General features: G+C 50.8%; 1 protein-coding gene across 3 annotated transcripts in view; it reads left to right on the top strand.

Moving 5' to 3' along the window:
- mei-41 (meiotic 41) overlaps nt 1-25,529 on the top strand; it is a 641,172-nt gene that overhangs the window by 598,445 nt on the left and 17,198 nt on the right. For all 3 annotated transcript variants that reach the window (XM_045729178.2, XM_045729176.2, XM_045729177.2), the window contains one exon: nt 16,920-17,073. In XM_045729178.2, the coding sequence (XP_045585134.2) occupies nt 16,920-17,073 (154 nt within the window). The remainder of the gene's footprint in view (nt 1-16,919; nt 17,074-25,529) is intronic.

The following is a 25,529-nucleotide window of genomic DNA, read 5'->3' as shown; positions in this document are numbered from 1 at the left end:
GTACCTGTTGCACCTCTGCTTTCAGTGCCCAAGATACCCTTCTCATTACTTTTGCAGACTAAAAACATCATTAGCATGACAGTAACTACACAGGGATAAAATTCATATTTTATCACCAGGGAACAGAAAATGGCTGTTACTAGGTGACAGCCTTTCACCAGGGAACAGAAAATATGGTCGGGTGCACTCAGTAGATGGTATTGACATCGTCACCTCCCTCATTAGTGGGCATTGTCATTGACCCCCACCTAAACGAATTGTGGTGGTTAGTGCTCCACAGATGGCATGGATACCGCCACATACTGTCACGGAGTATTCGTGAAACTGTGACTGTGTGTACGTGTGCTTGCATGCTCTAATAATTCCTTGCAATTTGGGAGGGTTAAACAAGCAACACCGCAGTGAAAAAGTGCACAATAGTGGGTGAATGACTGACAATCACACTGAAAGTAATAGAAGCTAAAGAAACATCCAATAAAGAGTGTCTTCAGGGGCTCCTCAGAGCTAACCAGGCTGATATAAATGTATTAGACCTTGGTATCAGTCAAGCGAATGGAGTTCTTAGGCCTATAGGGGACCACGAGCCAAAATCTGGCCCCCCCCCCCTCAAAGAGGCATAAGGAACAATGGCCTATAGATATCCCCATGTGATTGGAAGCATTCTATGTCTGCCATTAACTGGTTCAGGTACCCAGAAAGGTAAGTACCCCAAAACAAACCCCTATTCTGGTTAAGAAATTGCTACTGAAAACTGAACTAGTGGACAGAACTCCCCAAATGAAAACAGGCAAACGAGCATGACGTCACCATATCACCGCGCCGCTGTCTGTGCAGCTCCCCCCTTCCCGGGAGAGGAAAAGAAGAACCCCAGATCCCCGTGCCGGCTATCCACCTTGCAATTCTGTGGCTGATGTGAGGCTGGCAAGGTCAATCGACTCTGGCTCCAGATTTCCAGTTATGTGCCTTGTGGTGTGAGGCTGTCTTTGGTGGTGTGTGAGCCAGGAGTATATTCACCAGTACTCGGGCTGCATGTGCCTAGGATCACCTTCCCTAGGTGCCCAGTAAGTACTACCCTTGGAGCTTGGGGCCATCTTCCACGGAGGTAGCCCCCAAGTCACCTTGGGGGCTACCTCCGTAAGGTCTTTTGCTGGTTGGTGATTGACCCTCCTTGGAGTCAGCTGGGGTGTTTCCTTCATTCCTGTTTGCCTCTGGATAGGGAGTAGTATTCGTCACTGATTGGGGCGCAGGATACTGTGCAGCTAGTTGTATCCTCTCATAGCGGCCAGCTCTGTTCCACCTGGGTACATTGTTCTCTTGCAGGGTTTTTCATTTGTTTTTGTTTTCTTGCCTGGTGGGGGATCTGCCCCCTTGGTTTTGGTCTCACCTGCTTGTATCTTCGTGGTCCCCCGCTAGGCCCCTGGGAGTGTACACGTCCTGGGGGAGCAGCTTTAGCAGTTAGTTGGTAATTTTGGGCGCCGGTTAACAGTACCCTGCCTGGGCTTCCCTGAGCATGAGTTCCATCTCAGGACCCTAGGAAACCCTGCAGGGGCACTTGGGGCCCACTTGGGGCAACCCCCTGGGTCCCCTCTTGCCTTGTGCTAGTCTGAGGGTTGCACAGTCACCTTGTTTCCGGGTTACCCTCACTGTTTATGCCTCCGTCATGCTACCTGCTGGGTCAGTGACACCTTTGTCCCAGAGTTCTGCGAGTTTTGTTGCTTGTTTGTGACTCAATACACCCAGTCCATTGATGACTATTCGGGTGCAGGCAACTTAGGTGTTGAACACTCGTTTTAGGTTGCTGCAGCGCGCTAGGTTGGCTGCTGACCCGGAAGCCCCGAGGCTGCCCTGTTTTGGTTATAGGGACCTGGACTTGGGGGTGTTAGTCGCTTTGACTTTAGTTCAGTCCATGCCCCCTCGTCCTTCCCCTGCTGTGATTCATCTTGGTGCTTCCCCCCCCCCCCCCCCCCCTTGCTTCCAGCTTTGAAATGTCTGAGGGTTTCGAAGTCGGGGCAGGGTTTAGTTGGTTTCGAGACTCAGGTGGTCTCGGGGAATGCCCCCTTTCGGGGTGGCGACGTAGGCATTCGAGTCTGTTCCTCCTGTCAAAGCATTTGGGTCTGGCCAGTGGGCCCCTCCTTCCTTCCTGCTTTTCTGGCTGCTCCGGCTTATCCTTTTGAGGCCGTGGCTGTGAGGGATGACTTGGCCCCGTGTCCTGATGTGGGGGTTCCTGGGGCGGGGGGGGGAAAATTGACTTGGGGGCCATGGGCCCCATTGGACCCCGCTTGGGTTTTTGTACCATCTGAGCAAGGCTTGTTACAGGGAGTGGGGTTCCCCCACTCCCGCCCCACCCCCGCCCAACCACTTTGGCTGGTCGGTAGAGCGACGGTCTCGCGTCATGCAGGTCGGCGTGCAATCCCCGACCTGCATGACACGCCCAACAATGGTGCCCAACAAGTGGTTGGGCACCACTCCTTTCCCCTGTCCCATCCCAAATCCTTATCCTGACCCCTTCCCAGGGCTATATAGTCGTAATGGCTTGGCGCTTTCCCCCTGATAGTTCCCTTCCCTTCCCCCCCTCCCCTCCCCCTTCTGCGTACGAGTTGGATTTGGTGTCAGCCCTTCCCCGGGTTCGGTCCCATCCTTCCAGAGGTTTTTGGCTTTCTGCATCCCGCCTCATGAGGTGCGGGAGGCCATTGCGGCTTGCGGACTGCTCTGTTTTCTGAGGGGAGCCCTTACAGCTCCTTGGAGCTTATCGGAGCTGTATGGAGCTTTGTGGCACTCGCTGCCATGTTTTGTGTTGTGCGGTGGCCAGGTGTTCCTCATTAATAACGGGGCTGCATGCGCTTAGGGGCTTCCTTCCCTAAGCACCCTGTGAGTACTGCCACTGCATGACAGGGTTATCTTCACTGGGGCATTCGGGAACCATTCCCATTAGAGGTTCTTGGTGCTCGGCATTTGCCTCGCCCTTGGGGCTGACTGGGGCTTGGGGCCCTTGCTTGGCCTCGGGTAGAGACTGGCATTGTGCTGGTTAGGGTGTCCAGGTGTTGCGTGACCTGCTACCTACACGGCGACTGGTTCCTTTTGCCTGTGGGAACGGTATACTTTTGCGGGGTTTTTACTTTGGTTTTTATTTTCGTTTGCCTGGTGGGGGTCTGCCTAGTGTGGCTATAGTTCCACTGGTAGTGTTTGGTGGCCCTCTGCTAGGCCTCCATGATTGTACACATCGCAGGGGTTTTCAGTGTTCGCATCTATCCCTTGTTAGCTTTGTGTGTTAACCGGTTAGCAACACCTTGCCCGGGCTTCCCATATCAGTCAGCCTACGGGCAATGGAAAATCCTGTCGGGGCTCGGTGGACCATTGGATGTGTCTTCCGGGTTCCAACCCATCTTGTGCGAGTTCGTTGGTTGCTGTGCCCTTGTCTCAGGGTGACAGTCACCTCTTTTACCTCCGTCATGCTGTCTGTTGGGTCCCTGACACCTTGACCTGGAGACTTGCGAGATGTGTTCTCTGCTTGTCCTCCAGTACCCTTCTGATGTCCTTACTGTTCAGAGTACAGGCGGCTTCAGGCCCATCAAGCAGGCATCTGCGTTGCAAGCTTGGTTTCGGTTGCTACAACGCGCTAGGTTGGTTTCACACCTGGATGCCACGGGGCTGCCCCATTTGGTTAGGTGTTGTTCCCCCCTTTCCCCTCCCTGTTCCTGGCTCCTGATTGTCTGCCGGTTTCGGGGTCGTTGCGAGGTTTAATTGGTGCCGAGAATCTGGCGGCTTCGGGGTGTCCCGTTCGGGTTGGGAAGGGAGGTTTTCGAGCCTGATCCTCCTGTCGAGGCTTCTGGGTCTTACCAGCGGCCCTTTCTTAGCTGCCTTTCCTCAGGACTCTTCCATTTCCTTAAGGACAGAGGGCATGGAGGATGGCTTTGCCTTGGGGCTTTCTGTTGCGGGTTCCCGGGGCTGTGGGGGATGCCCGCTAGCAGTTCTGGGGCTGTTTGCCCCTTCCTGGGTTTTCTGCTGCTGGGCGGGGTTTTCGTCCCTCTCGTCTGCTTGCTTCCCACATTTGCTGGCGTGTTTTTGGATCTATTACATCGGTCCCAGCTCCTTGTTCTGGTGGCCATTTTCTTTCTGCAAGTTGCCCTGCTTGGCCACCGGGGCGGCGCTGCGGTTTGTTTACCTGTGCCTAGGTGTGCGAGCCCGCGTTTTGGGTGAGTTTTTCACCTCCTTGAGGGGTTTTATCCTCCTGTTGCCATTTATTTGCTTTTTCTGGGGTGTTCTGCCTGTCTTCAATTCCTCTGGGAATGCTTGGATGTTGGTCTTTATACCGGTTTTTGCGTTTTCTGTCTGTTTGGGTCTGGACCCTGGGGTTTGGGCTCAGTGTCCCTGTCTGTTTATGCTTGCTCCCACATCTTGTGTCCCTCGGTTTATGGTCCGTTTTGACCGTTTTCCTGGGGGTTCTTCCTGGGTGCTGTGCTTTGCCCTTTCTGTGGTGTATTTCCACCAGCAAATGTGGGGGTTTGGCTCCCCCCTGGTTCGATTCCGGGTTCTTTGGTTTCGTTCTGGAGGTTTCTTCCTCTTGGGCCCCGCTTTGTGGGTTCAGGGGCTTTTAGTTTCAGAGTTCAAGATTGTTTTTCCAAGGCCCAGTTTTTGTTGGCATTGGCCTCTCGGGGTAGGGTTGGAGAGCTTCCTGCTCTCCTCCGGCGCAGGGGTTTCTGCTCTTTTGGTTCTGGTGGTAGGTTCGTACGTTTGCAGCCTTCTCTGTCTTTACTGGCGAAAAACCTGACGGCTGCTTTACGGAGGGTCCTTCGGTTATTGATGCTTGATTGGTTCGGCCGGGGGTGTATCATGTATTGTGTCTGGTTGCAGCTCTTCATCATTACCTGTGTGCCCGGTTTTCCTCGTTCCCTGTTCCAGGGCTTGGGTCTCCCAGCTCGTCCGCAGGGTTATTAATATTAAGTCTAGCCAGTCTGCGGTCTATCCTCGCGCCTGTGCCGTTCGGACATTTGCAGCTGTCGCTGCCGTGTTTGGTAACGTGTCTTGGGCTCATTTTGGGCACGGGGACTTGGAGGTCGCACAGGTTCTTGGCCGCCCATTATTTTGTGAGCATGTTTCCTCCTGGGCGTTCTTGTGTTGCTTTGGGTCGCAGGTTGCAGCCTGTTGTCTCGACTTTGCGTTGCAGAATTTGTGGCGGCCGCCTCCCGGGTAAGCCCTTTCTTTTCCTTCTCTTTGTGTATGAAGCTCCAGGGAGCCATAGGGCCTCCCCTCAGAAAACCAGCGTTGAATGTAATGAAATGCCATTTTCTGAGTGAGCCCCGGAGGCTCCCTGGCAACCCTCCCTCCCACCGGTCGGCGGTTTTCTGGGGGGAGCCCCTTTGGCTTACCGGAGCTTACTAGACTGATATGCTAATATCAGACTTTGGCATCAGTCATGTGTATGGAGTTCTGTGGGCCTACTGGGGACCAACAGCCAGAATCTAGCCCCCTCAGAGAGGCATGGGGAGCAATGGTCTATAGAAACTCCCGTGTCGTTGGAAGCATTCTATGTCTGCCATCGACTGGGGTCAGGCACCCAGAAAGGTAAGTATCCCAAAACAAACCCCTATTCTGGTGAAATTATTGCTACCACAAGCCAAACAAGTGGATAGTACTCCCCTAAAAGAAATGAGCAAATGAGCATGACGTCACATGTCTCCGCACCGCTGTCTGCACAGCTCCCCCCTCCCCGGGAGGGGGAAGGGGGAATCCCAGACCTCCCACACCTCCTATCCACCCTTCAGTTCTAAGGCTGATGCTAAAGGCTGAGGTCGTGTGCTCTGGCTCCGGTGGTTGTTTCAGCACTGTACCTAGTGTGTGGTGACTGTTCTAGGTGGTGCGTGAGCCGAGAGTGATTCTCCAGTACTTGGGGCTGCATGCGCCTAGGATTTCCTTCTCTAGGCTCTCTGTAAGTACTGCCCTTGGGGCTTGGGGCCACCTTCTACAAGTTCCTTGGGTTCTGCCTCTGCTAGGCCATTCACTGCTTGGTTTTTGGTCGCCCTTTGTGTGCTAGGGTGTTCTGTCTCCCTTGTTTGCCTTAGGATAGGGGACAGTTTGCACTGGTGGGGCACAGGGTACTGTGCAGCTTGTTTTCACCAATCATAGCGGCCGGGTCTGTTCCGCCTAGGTACGTTGTCCTCTTGCTGGGTTTTCTTTTTCTCTTTGTTTGTCTGCCTTGGTGGGGGGGGGGGGGTCTGCCTTGGTTGTTGCCCCCTGTCTACTGAGTACTCTTCCTTCTTTCAGTGGTTCCCCCTGCTAGGTCCCAGTGAGTGTACACATCCCGGGAGTTCAGTTCTTAGAAAGTTGTTTGGTATTTGTGGGCGCCGGTTAGCAGTACCATGCCTGGGATTACCTGGGGTGTGAGTCCCTATAGGTAAACGCTCAGGACCCTGGTAAACCCCGAGGGGGCGCATGGGTCCGATGGATGTGGCCCTGGAGTCCTTCCTCGCTTTGTGTGAGTTCGAGGGTTACTCTGTCCCCTTGTCTCAGGGTGACTCTTACTGTTTTATCACCATCTGCTGCCTGTGGGGTTGGTGGCACCTTCTGCCCTGAGCCCTGCGAGTTTTGTTCCTTGTTTGTGGCTCGTTTACCCAGTCTTATGCTGACTATGCGGGAGCAGGCAGCACAGGCGTTGCAAGTTGAGTTTCAGTGGTGCAACGTGGTGTTCCTTTGGGCCATTGTTCCGTCCTGGCAGTGGGTACTCTTCTCTGATTATTCACCCTTCTTCTTTGGGACAGGATTTCTCCATCATGTTTCCCTCTTCTCGGGGTTCTGCATGACTTTTGGTTTCGGGTGCGCCTGTGCCTTTCTGTTTGGGGAGTTCTGTCCACTCGTTCGGCTTTCAGTAGCAATATTTTCACCAGAATAGGGGTTTGTTTTGGGGCGCCTACCTTTCTGGGTGCCTATCCCAGTCGATGGCAGACATAGAATGCTCCCAACCACAAAGGGGTTTCTATAGGCCATTGCTCCTCGTGCCTCTCTGAGGGGGCCAGGTTCTGGCTCATGGTCCCCGGTAGGCAAGAACTCCTAGCACTTTGACTGATGCCAGAAAGTTATACATATCCATTCAGCCTGGATAACTCCGGGGAGCCTCCTGGACTCACCCAGAAAAGGGTGTTTCATTACATTCAATGCTGTTTTTCTGTGGGGAGCCCCTACAGCTCCCTGGAGCTTATCGGGTTAATGTTTGTTATATAAGACCGGGACATTAGCTAAGGAGTTCAGACCTACCAGGGACCAGCGCCAGAACCTGGCCCCTTCAGAGAGGTTTCAGGGAGCAATGGCACTGGAAAACCCTCTTGTGGTTGGGGTTTTCCTTATCTGCCATCGACCAGGGTCAGGCACCCAGAAAGGTAGGCATGACAAAACAAACCCCACATGGTAAAAAAAATAAAAAAAAAAACGAACAGAAAGGTAGAAACTCCCTACAATACCAAAGAAACAAGCAAACAAGCAAACATCACACTTTACTGCCGCGCCGATCGTCTGCGCAACCCTCCCTGCCCCGAGAGGGGGATGGGGGAGCCCCGGACCTACCGCGCCGGCTACCAAGCTTCAGTTCGTAAGCTAATGTCAACCGGGATAGAAGCTTCTCTGGCCTCAGTTTCCTAGGCGGTGTTTGCCTTGTGTGGCGTTCACTGCCGTGTGTTGTGTTGTGCGGTGGCCAGGAGTACCTCATCAGTGCCAGGGCTGCATGTGCTTAGTGGCTGACTTCCCTAAGCGCCCTGTGAGTACTGCCCTTGCGTAACAGGGTTATCTTCCCTGGGGCGTTCGGGAACCATTCCTGTAGAGGTTCTTGCTGCTCGGCATTTGCCTCGCCCTTGGGGCCAGCTGGGGCTTGGGGCCCTTGTTTGGCCCTGGGTAGGGACTGGTATTGTGCTGGTTAGTGTGGGAACCGACCTGTGAGATTTATATTTATATAATTTATATGAATTTATATAGAATTTATATTTACGTTAATTTATATATTTCAATAGCAATTTGTATGATGTTAAGTGGACTGTATTTCTGCAATAATCTCCCAAATCGATCCATACACATTAGGGGGGTTTATATTGAATTTATATATATGCAGCCAATCAAACTACAGTATTAAACTACATATATTAGTATACATTGAGGAGGTTCCTTATCTTATTGTACAGATATCCTTATCTTAGTCCACCAGATATAACTAGGATGTAGACACCAAATTATCCTCTTTGAGGCTGCTTCCATCACCCAGTAACTGATATACCAAGCTTGCTTCCTCTTCTTGTTCCTGTCAAAGGGTGCTAGCTATAAAGCCAGAATCCTAATATATGACAGGTATATCAGAGAAAACACTGTATAATGATTCAAATAAGGACCAAGGCTTAATTACCTTTTTTGAGTCAATCATTTGTGTTCTTACTGGTTTGCCCAATATCTACCTAACAAAAATGATTAGATAAACGGGTTTCGGAAAAACACTTCCCTTGTGATTGATGACAGCGTGTTGATGATGGAAGACCTTTGGTTTCCATAACACTTCGTCCAAGAGAATTTATAGGAGCCGAATTTGCCCCACGACCCGGGTTCAACAACAATGGCTGACCACTCCCTCACCACTGACGCTACTGGCCTACTTTGTCCAGATATCAGTAACTGATAGAAGGGTCACATTTACTTTATTTTAATACTGATAATTAAGTTAATTTATATGAGATGTTTTATGATGGTAAAAGTCCAAAGACTAATGTATTTAAGAATAATTCCCAGCAGAATAGCTGGTGAATTTATAATAGTATGTGGCAACAATATCCCGTTTTCTATAGATGGAAAATTCCACTACAAGCTACATTTTCTATGGGTTAACTTGTGTATACAATGGCAGCAATATTATCTGCCTGTATGTAATATTATTAAATGGTGTCGGATTTTCCGACAGTTAGGGCGTCAAGGTGTTGTGCGGCCTGCCAACTAAGTAGCGACCGGTTCCTGTTGCCTCTGGAGACGGTGTACTTTTGCAAGGTTTTTCTTTTGTTTTTCTTTTCAATTGCCTTGTGGGGGTCTGCCCAGTGTGGCTATAGTTCCACTGGTAGTGTTTGGTAGCCCTCTGCTAGGCCCCCGTGATTGTACACGTCTCAGGGGTTTTCAGTGCTATCCTCTACCCTCTTGCTAATTTTTGGTTTCTTAACTGGTTTAGCAACACCTTGCCCGGGCTTCTCGTAGCAGTCAGCCTACGGGCCCTGGAAACCCCTGTCTGGCCTCGGTGGACCATTGATTGTGTCTTCCGGGTTCCAACCAGTCTTGTGCGGGATCGTTGGTTGCTGTGCCCTTGTCTCCGGGTGACAGTCGCCACTTTTACATCCATCATGCTGCCTGTTGGGTCACTGACACCTTGACCCAGAGTCTTGCGAGAGATTTTCTCTGCTTGTTCTCCAGTACTCTCCTGATGTTATTACTGTTCAGAGTACAGGCAGCATCCGTGTTGCAAGCTAGATTAGGTTGCTGCAACATGCTAGGTTGGCTTCCCACACGGATGCCTCGAGGCCGCCCCGTTTTGGTTAGGTGCTGTTCGCCCCTTTCCCTCTCTGTTCCCGGCTCCGGAACGTCTGCGAGTTTCGGGGTCGGGCGGGGTTTCGTTGGGGTCGAGACTCGGGCGGTTTTCGGGGGCTGCCCTGTTCGAGTTGGGGGACGGAGGTTTTCGAGCCTGTTCCTCCTGCCAAGGCTTCTGGGTCTTACCAGCGGCCCTTTCTTGCTTCCTTTCCCACTGACTCTTGCTTTTCTTTAAGGGCGGAGGGCTTGGAGGACGGCTCTGCTCTGGGGCCTCTGTTGCTGGTTCCCGGGACTGTGGGGGATGCCTTCTAGCAGTTCTGGGGCGGTTTGTCCCTGCCTGGGTTTTCTGCCTTTGGGCGGCGTTTTTCGCCCATCCAGTCTGCTTGCTTCCCACTTTTGCTGGCGTGTTTTCCTATCTTTAGCGTCGGTCACAGCCCTCTGTTCTGGCGGCCATTTTCGTCTGCCGGTTTCCCAGCGTGGCCACCAGGGTGGCATTGCAGTTTGTTTATATGTGCCTGGGTGTTCGAGCGAGCTTCTTGGGTGAGTTTTCATGTTTTTTCAGGGGTTTTATTCTCCTGTTGTCGTGTCTTTGCTTTTCTGGTGTTTTCTGCCCGTTTCCTGTTCTTCTGGGAATGTTTGAGGGTTGATTTTACACCAGGTTTCCCATTTTGTCTGTTTTGGGTCTGGGCCTTTGGGTTTGGGCTCAGTGTCCCTGGCTGGTATGCTTGCTCCCACACCTCGTCCCTCGGTTTTCGGTCTGTTATGACCGTTTCCCTGGAGGTTCTGTCTGGGGGCTGTGCTTTGCCTTTCTGTGGTGTTTCTCCGCCGGCAAATGTGGTGGTTTGCGCTCCCCTGGTTTGATTCCGGGTTCCTTTGGGTTTTTTGGTTTCATTCCGGAGGTTTCTTTCTCCTGGGCCCCCCTTTGTGGGTTCAGGGGGCTTTGTTTCCTTGTGTGTGACCCGGTTTCTGCCTTCTGGAGTTCTGGGGTCTTCCTGGCTTGCAGACTGATCTTTTTGGGTCTTGGCACGTGTTGTGGTCGTGCTGGGACTTTGAGGTTTTGTTGTCGAGGTGGGCCTTTTGATGCAGTTTTGTGCCTTCTTAGCCTGTTCGGCGTGTGCTCTGCCCACTGGTCAGCGGCTTGTAATTTTCTTTTCAAGTGTATGTGTGTGTACACATGTATATGTGTATACTGTGTGTGTGTGCACATGTGTATGTGCATACGCACGTGTAATTACCTAAGTGTAGTTACAGGATGAGAGCTACGCTCGTGGTGTCCCGTCTTCCCAGCACTCTTTGTCATATAACACTTTGAAACTACTGACGGTCTTGGCCTCCACCACCTTCTCACCTAACTTTTTCCAACCGTCTACCACTCTGTTTGTGAAAGTGAATTTTCTTATATTTCTTCGGCATCTGTGTTTAGCTAGTTTATATCTATGACCTCTTGTTCTTAAAGTTCCAGGTCTCAGGAAATCTTCCCTATCGATTTTATCAATTCCTGTTACTATTTTGTATGTAGTGATCATATCACCTCTTTTTCTTCTGTCTTCCAGTTTTGGCATATTTAATGCCTCTAACCTCTCTTCGTAGCACTTGCCCTTCAGTTCTGGGAGCCACTTAGTAGCATGTCTTTGCACCTTTTCCAGTTTGTTGATGTGCTTCTTAAGATATGGGCACCACACAACAGCTGCATATTCTAGCTTTGGCCTAACAAAAGTCATGAACAATTTCTTTAGTATATCGCCATCCATGTATTTAAATGCAATTCTGAAGTTAGAAAGCATAGCATAGGCTCCTTGCACAATATTCTTTATGTGGTCCTCAGGTGATAGTTTTCTATCTAGAACCACTCCTAGATCTCTTTCTTTATCAGAATTCTTTAAAGATTTCTCACATAATATATAGGTTGTGTGGGGTCTATGTTCTCCTATTCCACATTCCATAACATGGCATTTATTAACATTAAATTCCATTTGCCACGTGTGTGTAACATACCTTGTGTGTATGTGTATGTGTATATATGTGTATGTGTACTTTTTCTTTCGGAAGGGGCTGTTCCCTTCTCTGGTGACGGGGCGCTGGGGGAGCAGCTTGCTCTGTTGACTCGCGTATGGTTCGCTGTTGGTGGGCGCTTTTAGTTGTCTTCTGGCCTCTGCTGGTGGCGGTGGACGGCTTCTTCCTCTTTGGGGGGTTCAGAGCTGGTGGGGTGGGCTTCTTCCCGTGCGCTTCGTCATGGCATCTTGGTGGGTGCGTTGGGCGTGGTCGATCCGCCCCATCCTTCTGGGGTTCCTGTCTGCTCTTTGCAGACGTGGGCCTTTCAAATCTGCGGTTCTTCTGGACTTCTTCACTCTGCGCCCTGGTTTCTATGCCCTCCTCGAAGGACTGTTGTCTCCTGTCCAGCTTCTGTTGGGGCCGGGTGCCTGGATGGTGGCCCTGGACCTCCAGGTCAATTATTGGCACTTGGTGTATTTTTGCATCTTTACCGGATCTTGGTGCCCTGTCTGAGTCTGCTTGAGATTCGGTGTCTGGCCTACCTCGACGACTGGCTGGTGTGGGCTCCCAGTCGGTCCGCTTGTCTGCTTGTCAGGAGTGTGGTTCTTTCCAGATCGCTGGGTATTGTTTCCTGGCGATCTGGAGGCCATTCCATCTGTTTCCGTCCCGGGTTCGGACCTTGGCCTTGTTTAGGGCTATTGAGCCACTCCTTGTCTTTCCCTCCAGAAGTGTTACGGAAGCTGTGGTCCCGCCTTCGGCTGTTCGTGAAAGGGTCCCGGGTTGCTCGAGCGGTTGTGCGAGAGTCTGAACTTCGACGTGCTGGTCTGCCCACGGGGTCGGGTTTGGCCTTGGCATCTGTTTGATTCCTTCGGAGACTTCCCTTCCGCCTCTTGCAATCGTTGGGTTCATTCCTCTGGGGATCTTGTGTTGGTGCTGCGTCACCAGCTTCCTCTTTGGGGTTTTCGGGGTTCCGTGCCTTGGCACCTCCCCGAGCCTTCGCTCGATGTGTTCACGGACGGGTCATCTCTTGGCTGGGGCTTTGTGACCAGTGCTCACTAGGTCGGTCGAGGATGGTGGAGTCTGTCCGTCCGTCATGCTCACAGCACGTTTCGGGAGTTCGTGGCTGTCTGGTTTGCGCTTTGGAGGGTTTGGGTCACCGGTGCTCTACCATTCAGCTCCATTCAGACTGTTCTCTGGCGGTTCTTGCCGGAACCACAGGGTTTCTCTTAGGTGTTGACCTTTGGGGTTGGTTCCTTAGAGTGGCTCGTTTGCTTCATTCTCGGGGTATGTCTAACCGTGAGATTCATGTCCGGGGTGTGTCTTGCGTCCTGGCGGACAGCTGTCTCGGTTCATTCCTCTGTTCGCGGATTGACCAGTCGTCGCCGACTCGTTTCGTTGGCTCTGCCAGACGTATGGACTCCTGGCCATGGACGTCTTCGAGTCGGCGTGGTCTAGGCATCGCCCATTTTATGTGGCACCCTTACCCACCTGCAAGGCATTCACGGTGGATGCTTTTCAGCAGGACTAGTCGAGGTGCAGCCCATTCCCACGAGAGCAGTCCTTATGGTTCCTTGGTGGCCAGCCCAGCTTTCTTTTCAGACGCTGCTTGATAGGTGTCCGAACCCGGGGCGTTTTCCCACGGCTCTGCCTCTTTTGGCAGGTCGGATTGGTCCTGTACGTGACTGGTTCAGCCTTCTCCTCAGCTCTTCGCGTCTGGTATTTTGACGCGGGTATCACCATCTCTGTGGTGTTCAGGCGGATTTGTTGACGGTGTCCCACAGGCAAGCTTCGTCTCGGCGACAGTATGACGTTCCTGGTGTTTCTATGCACTTTTTCTTGCTCTTTGTACGTTGTCTTCTCTTTCGCATCGGGTTGTCTTGCCCTTTCTTGGGTTTTCCGGACTACAGTTATTCGATGTTTCTTACTGTTGCCTCGTTTTGTGCGGCACTGGCGGAGCCGCTCCGGCTTGCGTTCAGGGTGGACGTCACATCTGCTCCGTTTTGTACGCTTTCTCGTGTTTTGTTTCACCTCCAGCCTGCTCATGCGTCGCCTGTGCCGTCCTGGTCCTTGATCAGGGTGCTTTCTTATCTTCTCCTCAGTTTGTGGTAGCCTCTTCTGTTCAGGTTTCTGATCTTTGGTACTGGTGGTAGATTTGCACGTGTGCAGCCTTTCTCCGTCCTGGCGACGGTCGAGATGGCTGGTTTCCGAAGGGGTTCTTGGGTTATTGATGCTTGATTGGTTTGGCCGGGGGTGCGTCCTGTGTTGTCCGGTTGCGCTTTTTGCCGTTACCTGCGTACCGTGTCTGGGGGATGCGCTTTGGTTTGATCCGGTTCCCCTCGTTCCCTGTTTCAGGGCTCGGGTCTCCCAGGTCGTCCTCAGAGTTTTTCAGTCTTCCAGCCTGCGGTCTGTCTTTGCGCCCGTGCTGTTCGGACATTTGCAGCTTTTGCTGCTGCTGTTGGTGACATCTAGGGCTCATTTCGGGCGCAGGGAATTGAGGGTCGCACAGGTTCTTGGCCGCCCATTCTTTATGCGTATCTGCTCCTGTGCGTTCTTGTTGCTTTGGGTCGCAGGTTGCATCCTGTTGTCTCGGCTTCGCGTTACGGAGTTTGTGGCGGCCGCCTCCCGGGTTAGCCCTTTCTTTTCCTTCTCTTTGGGTATGTAGCTCCAGGGAGCTATAGGGGCTCCCCACAGAAAACCAGTGTTGAATGTAATGAAACGCCATTTTCTGAGTGAGCCTCGGAGGCTCCCTGGCAACCCTCCCTCCCACCGGTCAGCGTTTTTTTTCGCGTTGGTTGAAGCTTAGCTTCCGAACTGAAGCTTGGCAGCTGGCGCAGTAGGTCCTGGGCTCCCCCCTCCCCCTCTCGGGGCGTGGAGGGCTGCACAGACGATCGGCGCGGCAGTAAAGTGTGATGTTTGCATGTTTGCTTGTTTCCTTGGGATTGTAGGGAGTTTCTACCTCTCTGTTCGGTTTTTTGTTTTAATTTTTTACCATGTGGGGTTTGTTTTGTTATGCCTACCTTTCTGGGTGCCTAACCCCGGTCGATGGCAGATAAGGAAAACCCCAACCACAAGAGGGTTTTCCAGTGCCATTGCTCCCTGGAACCTCTCTGAAGGCACTCCAGGTTCTGGCACTGGAGTTCAGACTAATTAGCTAAGGAGTTCAGACCTACCAGGAGTTCAGACCTGGTAGGTCTGAACTCCTTAGCTAATGTCCCAGTCTAATATAACAAACATTAGCCCGATAAGCTCCAGGGAGCCTCCGGGGCTCACCTAGAAAATGGCGTTTCATTACATTCAACGCTGGTTTTTTCGTTGGTGGTTTTTCATACGTTCAGTTGGTCCCGCACGCTTGAGTGACATGAGGCTCTGACGATTGTCCAGGTTTACCTTGGGGGGCGAGTTTGAGCACCTCAATGTGTGCTTATTCATCCTTGCCCATCCTCGGGATGTTGGCATCATGCAGATTCACGTGCAGGTTTCCACCCTTTCGGCTGCACTGGTTGCTGAGGACTTGCACGCATGTGGCCTGTTGGCTTCGATCTTGCATTTCTTTTCCCTCCTGGAGCTGTCTTTGGATTGGCTTGAGGAAGATGTGGAGATGCTTGGGGCCATTCCTGGGTCTGGTGCCTTGGTCTTGGCGGCGCATTTGTCGTCTGCCCTGTTGAAGCTGTTCACGCCGATCCTGCGGGATTTGGTGTCTGTTTTTTGCGTCTTGTCTCGCGTGTCGGCAGGCAGTGCTCGCGACCTCCCTGGAATCTGCTTGGGCCCTGGCTCTTAGGTTTTTGTTGCCATTTTGCCCTTTGATGTTTGCTGACTGTGGTTGGGCAGTATCTGCAGTCAGCTTCTTCCAGTTGCCATCCAATGTTAGACTTGTTGGTTCTCTGGGAGGCCTGTGGCGGGGGTCTTCCCGGAAGGGTCATGCCGGGGTTTGGGGTTCCTCCCATCATGATAGGCGAGTGGTGCCAGTTTCGGGGCAGGCGCAGCCTTCAGAACCATTTTCGTCTAGTTGGCACGGTGATCGCTCTGTGCGATCACCAATTGCGATTGTGCAAGTGCACAATCATTTTGTGCATTTTGTGCATGCAGGGGGCATTTGTTCCCCTGCCCCCTATTATTTTAAGGTCTTGACCTTCTGTGTTCGGTGGTACCCCCCTGCTTGGCCCCCGTGAGTGGACATGTCCTGTGGGTTCAGTTGTAGAAGTTTGCTTGATAGACTTGGGCGCCGATTAGCAGTACCCTGCCTGGGTTTACCCTTAGTGATAACAGTCTAAGGGCCCTGGGAAACCCCGCGGGTGTCGAAAGGGGTCTGATGGATTCGACCCCTGGGTCCTATCTCGCCTTGTGTGAGTTTGATGGTTGCTCTGTCCCCCTTGTCTCAGGGCGATGCTCATGAACCCTTTCCTTTCTGCCTTTTCAGCTGCCCCGGCTTTTTCTGGTGAAGCCGGGGCTTTGGAGGATGACTCGTCCCCCGGAGCCTGATGTGGAGGTTCCTGGGGGTAGGGGAGGGGCTGACGTGTGGCCATGAGCCCCATTGGACCCCTGCCTGTGTTTTTCAACCCTCAGAGTGGGGCTTTTTGTTACAAGGAGTGGGGTTTTTCCCCCATTCCCCCTATGTACGAGTTGAAATTGTGTTCAGCCCCTCTCTGGGTTGGGTTCCGACGGGGCTCCCCCCAGAAAACCAGTGTTTAATGTAATGAAATGCCATTTTCTGGTTAAGACCCATTGGCTCCCTGGCAGCCCTCCCTCCCTCCCTCTGGTTGGCGGTGTTTTCATGTGACATCCAGCCTAAGAACTGCCAGTTGCATTGCTGGCACGAGGGTCTGGGGCTTCCCCTTCCCCCTCCCGGGAAGTGGGTGGGTTGCGCAGACAGCAGTGTGGCAACATAATGACGTCATGCTCGTTTGCTAATTTTCTTTGAGGAGTTCTGTCCACTCGTTCGGCTTTTGGTAGCAATATTTTCACCAGAATAGGTATTTGTTTTGGGGCACCTATCTTTCTGGGTGCCAAACCAGGTCGATGGCAGACATCATAGAATGCTCCCAACCACACGGGGGTTTCTATTGGCTATTGCTCCTCATGCCTCTCTGGGGGGGGGGGTGCCTAGGTTCTGGCTTGCAGTCCCTGGTAGGCAAGAACTCCATGCACTTTGATGCCAGATAGCTAATAGTTACATATCAGCCTGGATAGCTCCGGGAAGCTTCCGGGTCTCACCCAGAAAATGGCGTTTCATTACATTCAACGCTGGTTTTGTATTTCTTGCGGCTGATCGTATTGCAGACTATATAGTAATTGCAAGAGCAGTCCAGGGGTTAAAAGGGGTAAAAATTGCATTTGTTTTATAATGGAAAGATTGCAATAATTTAATATTCATGAATGTTATTTAATTCCAGGCTAAGAGCACGACTTGGTTATTGTCGCACAACAGCTGTGATGTCCATGGTGGGCTACATCCTTGGTCTTGGAGACAGACATGGCGAAAATATTCTTTTTGATGCCTCGTGTGGAGACACTGTTCATGTAGATTTCAACTGTCTTTTCAATAAGGTTTGTAGTGTTTTCCTAGTTTTTGTGTAACCCCACTTATGCATGGCCCTGTTCCCTATCAGTCAGTTATTGTTGAGTCAAGCCTGGCCTCATGCCGGGCTCGGGGAGTAGAAGAACTCTCAGAACCCTTTCCAGGTATATCCTCTCCTGGTATTGATTAACTCATGCACTGCACTACCCGAAATAGTGCATGGTGTGATGGGGCGTCACCAGACACATGATGAACGTTAGTATATCATAAGATTAAAAACTCCAGCAGGTACATAGGGCTCACATCCTGTTCCTCAGAACTACAGTAAACAGAGGGCATCTTAAAATTAAAATTGTCTGCATCTCCACAGGTAGTGAGAGCCTCAGTAGTGCCAGAACAACCAAGGCTGGTGCATGAAGCTCCAGCTCACACCACAGCTGCACAAGTCAGGGCCACACCACAATTTAATAATGATGAATAAAATAAGTAACTACAATTATTTTGCATTGATAATGTCATAGATAATTCTGAGTTTAATAATAATGAGCAAGGTTCCGATATCAGTGAACACAATACTAATTATGATGTTCACAGCACATAGCGGAGGTTTGTGAATCAGTGTATCATGCAACGTGATCTCATGTTCCTTTATAAAATAATCTTGTGGAAAATTATTCATAATCATGATTTAGTGACGAATCTGATGATAATAGCAGTATTCAAAGTGATAATCGCGATGTACTTAGTGTATTTCTGGGTACAATATTTTGATGTCAGGTGATGTCGGCTGCTTGAGTTAGCTGGTCGTAGCGTGTACCTCTATTCTGTATTAAGATTTCATCATCACACACAGTAGATGTGCTTAGTGGTTCAATATGGTTTATAAAAATATAGATAGATGCATATAATGTGTGTATATAGTGTAATAACAGTAAAAAGACTGTTGTATTCTTCTAAGAATATAAAATATATGTGTCAGTAGATATGGGCATTATATCTCGAGCATAACTATGTTCAACACATTTAACTACCAGATATGCCAGTGTATAAGTCGACATTTGAAGCCTAAAAATACTGTATGTCTCCAAAACCAGGGGTTGACTTGTCCGCTGAATATAAAATGTGAACCTTTACCACCGAGAGAGAAACAAAGTGAAACATCCTGCCTAACATGTTGTACACCACTTGTCATAACTCGCAGCCCAGGGAGGGATGGAGGCACATAGGAAGGGAAGGAGGGAGGCAGGCAGACCTGGAAGGAAGGAGGGAGAGGAAGAGGCTGGCAGACAGAGAGGGAGACTGGCAGACATGGAGGTAGGCAGAGAAGGAGAGAGCCAGGTAGGGAGGGAGGCAGGGAATGAAGGAGGGAAGCAGGACATGGCAGGGCATCACCTTCTGTCCCCAGACTCCTCCACAACATTCTGGGTTGATAGGAAAGTACAACACCAGTGTGTTGAAGGTTGCTTCGTCATGCCAGGAGTACTACACCACATGCCAAATTTTTCTCAAATACTGTAATAATAGTAATAATAATAATAATAATAATATAATTCACTGTGTCGGGGGACAGGAAGCAGAGTATTCACCTAGTTATGCTTGTGGGGGTTGAACTCTGCTCTTTCTGCCTGCCTCTCAACTGTCAATCAATCAAATGTTACTAACTATTCCCCCCCCCCCCAGGAAACAGCTTATAGCAGCTGTCTAACTCCCAGGTACCTATTTACTGCTAGGTAACAGGGGCATCAGGGTGAAGGAAACTCTGCCCATTTGTTTTTCCAGTGGTGACGGGGGATCGAACCCCAGTTCCTAGGTCCACAAGTCTAGAGTGCTGTCCACTCAGCCACTACCCACCCACCACCCACCCACCAGAGTGTATTCATACATGTTAGGGTTTTCTGGGGGGAGCCCCTTTGGCTATCCGGAGATATCCAGGCTGATATGGATATATTAAACTTTGGCATCAGTCAATGTGAATGAAGTTGTAGGCTTACCAGGGACCACGAGCCAGAACCTGGCCTCCCTCAGAAGAGGCACGAGGAGCAATGGCCTATAGAAACCCCCGTGTGGTTGGAAGCATTCTATGTCTGCCATCGACCGGGTCAGGCACCCAGAAAGGTAAGCGACCTAAAACAAACTATTATTCTGGTTAAGAAATTACTACTGAAAGCCGAAAGCCGCTCCATAATGTATTCGGTATTGATGTTACTTCTGCTCTATTCCGCAAGCATTCTCATGCATTGTTTCACCTCCGGCCTGCTCATGCGCTGCCTGAGCAGTCTTGGCCTTTGAATCGGGTGCTCTCTTTTTCTCTCTTCTCCTCGGTTTGTAGTGGCCCTTTTGGTTCAGGATTGTTTTTCTAAAGCTCTTCCTGTTGGCATTGGCTTTTGGGGGTCGGGTCACAGAGCTCCATGCACTCCTTTGGCACAGGTGTTTTTGCTCTTTTGGTCCTGGTAGTAGGTTTGTTCATCTGCAGCCGTCTCCTGGTAGTAGGTTTGTTCATCTGCAGCCGTCTCCTGGTAGTAGGTTTGTTCATCTGCAGCCGTCTCCTGGTAGTAGGTTTGTTCATCTGCAGCCGTCTCCTGGTACAGTGGTACCTCGGAATGCGATTGTCCCTGTATGCGAGATTTTCGGAAGGCGAGGTGTATTTACTCCAAAAATTTGTCTCGGAAGGCGATGGTTACTTCGGGAGTCGAGTTTGAACGCGAGTTTGTTGATACGCGTACAGCCGACCTAGCACGTGGTCGTTCGGCGATCGTCGCCCCTCTGCCCCGCTGCCCCTCAGTTCACCATTGTCTCGCGCGCAGTGACTACCCCCACATCAATTCTTGTCGTGAATTTTCAGTGTTTTGTTGGATTTTTGGTGATTTGTCTATACAATTTGTTATTATATATCTCACCATGAGTCCCAAGAAAGCCAGTGGTAAGGATAAAGGCCAGAAAGCTCATGTGAGGATGACAATAGAGGAGAAACAAGAGATCATTCGAAAGCATGAGAACGGTACACGTGTTGTTGATCTTTGTAGGCAGTACAACAAAGCGACATCAACAATATGCACTATACTTAAGAAGAAAAATAAGATTATGAGTGCTAATGTGGCAAAAGGAGTAAGAACATTAACGACACAAAGACCACAAATACTTGAAGAAGTGGAAAAGTTGTTATTAATTTGGATACACGACAAGGAGTTGAGGGGTGATAGTGTTTCGGAGGCCATTATTTCTGAGAAAGCCAGGGTGTTGCACGAAGACCTTCTAAAGAAGACCCCTGCAACGAGTGATGCAGATAAGAAAGAGTTTAAGGCAAGCAGGGGCTGGTTTGAAAAATTTAGAAAGAGAAGTGGTATCCATAGTGTTACAAGGCATGGGGAGGCAGCCAGCTCAGACAAACCAGCCGCTGGACGATTTATTGACGAATTTAAAGAGTTTGCAGAGGCTGAGGGATACCTACCGCAACAAGTGTTTAATTGTGACGAAACAGGACTGTTTTGGAAAAGAATGCCTAAGAGGACATACATTACCAAGGAGGAAAAATCCTTGCCTGGACACAAGCCTATGAAAGATAGGTTTACGCTTGTGCTGTGTTCAAATGCGAGTGGCGATTTAAAAATTAAACCCTTGCTAGTGTATCATTCTGAAAATCCAAGGGTTTTCAAACAGTATAATGTGCAGAAAACCCGTTTGTCTGTGATGTGGAAGTCTAATAAAAAAGCATGGGTGACTAGGCTTATTTTTTCGGAGTGGGTGAATGAAGTGCTGTGCCCTGCCATAGAAAAATATCTGCAGGAGAAACAATTGCCACTCAGAGCCGTGCTTCTCCTTGACAATGCTCCTGCTCATCCTCCAGGCTTGGAAGATGATTTGATGCCTCAATACAATAAATTCCTCACAGTTAAATTCCTTCCTCCTAACACCACTCCTCTAATTCAGCCTATGGACCAGAAAATCATAGCAAATTTTAAGAAACTGTATGAAAGGGCACTTTTCCGGAAATGTTTTGAAGTGACTGAAGCCACAAACCTCACCCTCAAAGAGTTCTGGAGAGAGCATTTTAACATTTTTAGTGCTTTAAAACTCGTTGACAAAGCCTGGCAAGAAGTGACTCAAAGAACCCTGATCTCTGGTTGGAGAAAATTGTGGCCTGAAGGTGTGAGAGAACTAGACTTTGAGGGGTTTGAGCCTATAAATGATGCGCCTATTGTTGAGGAAATTGTTAGTCTAGGCCAGAAAATGGGCTTGGAATTGGATGGTGATGATGTGGAGGAGTTGGTGGAAGAACACAACGAAGAACTGACCACCGAAGAACTCCTAGCCCTTCAACAGGAACAGCAAGCCAACACAGCAGCGAATGATTCTGCAGTGGAGGAGGAGGTGGTGGCAACAGCACCAGCGAATGTCCCTTCTGCAGTAATTAAGAAGGTGTGTCAGATGTGGGAAGAGATTCAAACAACTATTGAACACACTCACCCAGACAAAGCTGTAGTAGGCCGTTGTCTTAATCTTTTCAATGACAATGTGATGCCTTACTACAGAGAGAGCTTGCGAAGAAGGGAAAAGCAAGCTTCCATGGACAAATATTTGGTGAAGAAATCGAGCAGTGAGCCTCAACCAGGACCTAGTGGCACTCAGGTTAAACGTCCCAGGGAGAGCACACCAGAAAGGTCCTCACTGCCTGATGTGATTATGGAAGGGGACTCCCCTTCCAAACAGTAACTCCTCTCCTCCTCCCCCCTCCTCACCATCTTCCATACGCCTACAGCACTCGACAGTAAGGTAAGTAATAACTGGAACATAGTTTTGTAGGTTTATTTAGATGAATTAGGTAAATTAGGTATAAAAATTTAGTTTGATGTGGGGTTTTTGGGGTAGTCAGGAACGGATTAATTCATTTCCCTTTATTTCTTATGGGGAAATTAACTTCGGAATGCGAGTTTTCGGAAGGCGAGGCGTCTCCAGGAACGGATTAAACTCGCATTCTGAGGTATGCCTGTAGTAGGTTTGTTCATCTGCAGCCGTCTCCTTCTTTCCTGGCAAAGAATGATTGCTGCTTTTCGGAGGGGTCCTTGGGTTGTTGATGCTTGGTTGATCAGGCCAGGGGTGCATCATGTGTTGTATCCGGTTGAGGCTCTCCACCGTTATTTGTGCGCCATGGCTGCGGTGGCCAGGGATGCACTTTGGGTTGACACGGTTTCCTCCATACCTGGGAGACCCGGGCTCGGGTCTCCCAGGTCATCCGAAGGGTTATTAAGTCTAGCCAGCCTGCGGTCTTTCCTCGTGCCCACGACGTTCGTAAGCTTGCTGCTTTGGCTGCCGTTGTTGCAACCTGCTCTCGCACAAGACAGTACATATATGACTTATTGCTTATAGTCAGTATTTGGCATATTAATAAGTACATATGTTGTGAGATTTTTTTCTACGCCTACCTCCCTTAGGAGGTGGACCTCAAACATAAAGAATTGCACACTGCAAATATTTCTACTCTAAGCATGAGACCAATAGAAAAAGGAAAAGCGGGAGCAAACCGCCAGGCTCCCACTACAAGAGTGAAAACCTGTCCATAATAGGCCGCTGATTCCTCCTAGTTAAAAAGGACGTTAAAACCAATAAAGGGTAACCGACGGGTTCTCACAATCAAATATTTGTATATGATGTGGTGCTATGAATTGGAATTCGAATTTCCCAAGAACATTTAAAAAAACCAGCGTTGAATGTAATGAAACGCCATTTTCTGGGTGAGCCCCGGAGGCTCCCTGGAGCTTATCGGGCTAATGTATGTTATGTTAGACCGGGACATTAGCTAAGGAGTTCAGACCTACCAGGGACCAGCGCCAGAACCTGGCCCCTTTAGAGAGGTTTCAGGGAGCAATGGCCCTGGAAAACCCCATATGGTTGGGGGTTTTCCTTATCTGCCATCGACCGGGGTTAGGCACCCAGAAAGGTAGGCGTAACAAAACAAACCCCACATGGTAAGAAACTACAACAAAAACCGAACAGAGAGGTAGAAAACTCCCTACAATCCCAAGGAAACAAGCAAACAAGCAAACATCACACTTTACTGCCGCGCCGATCGTCCGCGCAGCCCTCCCCACCCCGGGAGGGGGAGGGGGGAGCCCCGGACCTACCGCGCCGGCTGCCAAGCTCCAGTTCGGAAGCTAAGCTTCAACCAACGCGAAAAAACCGCCGACCGGTGGGAGGGAGGGTTTCCAGGGAGCCTCCGGGGCTCACCCAGAAAATGGCGTTTCATTACATTCAACGCTGGTTTTCTGTGGGGAGCCCCTACGGCTCCCTGGAGCTTCATACCCAAAGAGAAGGAAAAGAAAGGGCTAACCCGGGAGGCGGCCGCCACAAACTCTGCAACGCAAAGCCAAGACAACCGGTCGCAAACCTGCGACCCAAGGCAACAAGAACGCCCAAGAACAGACGCACATATGGATGGGCGGCCAAAAACCTGTGCGACCCACAATTCCCTGCGCCCGAAATGAGCCCGAGACGTCACCAACACAGCAGCAATTGCTGCAAACGTCTGAACAGCACGGGCGCAAAGACAGACCGCAGGAAGAAGGAAAACACTGCGGACGACCCGGGAGACCCGAGCCCTGAAAACAGGGAACGAAGGAACCGGATCAACCACAGCGCATCCCCAGGCACGGTACGCCGGCAACAGCAAAAAGCACAACTGGACAACACAGGACGCACCCCCCGGCCAAACCAAACAAGTACCAATACCCCAAGAACCCCTCCGGAAAGCAGCCGTCTCGACCGTCGCCAGGACAGAGAAAGGCTGCACACCAATAAAGCTACCACCAGTACCAAAGAGGAGGAAACTGAAACCGAAGGGGCTACCACAAACTGAGGGGAAGAGAAGAAGGCACCCTGAACAAGGACCAGGATGGCTCAGGCGACTCATGAGCAGGCCGGAGGGGAAACAAAACGCGAGAAAACGTAATAAACGTCATACAGTCTCCAAGACGAAGCTCGCAGGTGGGACACCGTCAACAAAGCCACCTGAACACCATAGAGATGGCGATACCTGCGTCAAAATACCAGACGCGAAGAGCCAAAGAGAAGGCCGAACCAGTCACGGACACGACCGATTCGGCCTGCTGAAAGAGGCGAAGCCTCAGGAAAAACGCCCCGGGTACGGACACCTATCAAGCAGCGTCTGAAAAGAAGGCCGGGCCGGCCACCGTGGAACCATAAGGACTGTTCTCGTGGGAATGGGCTGCAACCGAGCCAGAACCCGAAGCAACAGCTGGACCGGGAGAAGAGGTACAGGTACCCCCCACCTTGACCAGGCCTGCCGAAAGCCTCCACCGTGAAGTCCTCGCAGGTGGGAAGGGCGCCACAAAACGGGCGACGCCTAGACCACGCCGACCCGAAGACGTCCATGGCCAGGAGTCCATAAGCCCAACAGAGCCAACAAAACGAATCGGCGACGACTGGCCAACCCACGAAGAGGAATGAACCGAGACAGCTGTCCACCAGGACGCAGGACACACCCCGGACACGAACCACACGGTTAACCAAACCCCCTGTGGTTCCGGCAAGAACCACCAGAGAACAGTCCAAACAGAGCTGAATGGTAGAGTACCTAGTGACCCAAACCCTCCGAAACGCAAACCAGACAGCCATGAACACCTGAACCGGGCTGTGAGCCCGACGGACAGACAGACTCCATCAACCTCGGCCGACCTGGTGAGCACTGGTCACAAAGCCCCAGCCGAGAGACGACCCGTCCGTGAACACATCGAGCGAAGGCTCGGGGAGCTGCCAAGGCACGGAACCCCGAAAACCCCAAAGAGGAAGCTGGTGACGCAGCACCAACACCAGATCCCCAGAGGAACCCAAGGAATGCAAGAGGCGGAAGTGGAGTCTCCGTAGGAACCAACCGACGCCGGAGTCAAACCCGACTCCGCGGGCAGACAAGCACGCCGAAGTGCAAACTCCCGCACAACCGCCCAAGCAACCACTGAGCAACCCGGGACCCCCTCCTGAACAGCCAAAGGCAGGACCACAGCCACAGTAACACTTCTGGAGGGAAGGCAATGAGGGGCCCAAGAACCTGAAACAAGGCCCAGGTCCGAACCCGGGACGGAAACAGAAGGTAAAACCTCCAGATCACCAGGAAACCAAACCCAGCGATCTGGAAAGAACCACCCCCTGGCGAGCAGACAAGCGGACTGACTGGGAGCCCACTCCAGCCAGTCGTCGAGGTAGGCCAGACACCGAATCTCAGACGCAGACAGGGCACTAAGATCCGGTAAAGATGCAAAGAGTATACAAAGTGCCCTTCACAAAATAGGGAATGCAATAAAAACAGCAAACCTGAAGCCCCACCACCAAAGCATTGTATGACAATCATATTAAGACATATTATGACATATGACAATCATTATATGACAATATGACAATTATAATCAAAGCATTATATGACAAAGAGTGCTGGGAAGACGGGACACCACGAGAGTAGCTCTCATCCTGTAACTAC

The sequence above is a fragment of the Procambarus clarkii genome, chromosome 77 (assembly GCF_040958095.1).
Source record: "Procambarus clarkii isolate CNS0578487 chromosome 77, FALCON_Pclarkii_2.0, whole genome shotgun sequence".
Taxonomy (NCBI): Eukaryota; Metazoa; Arthropoda; class Malacostraca; order Decapoda; family Cambaridae; genus Procambarus; species Procambarus clarkii.
The sequence above is the reverse complement of the archived record's forward strand: the minus strand, read 5'-3'. Positions and strand labels throughout refer to the sequence as shown.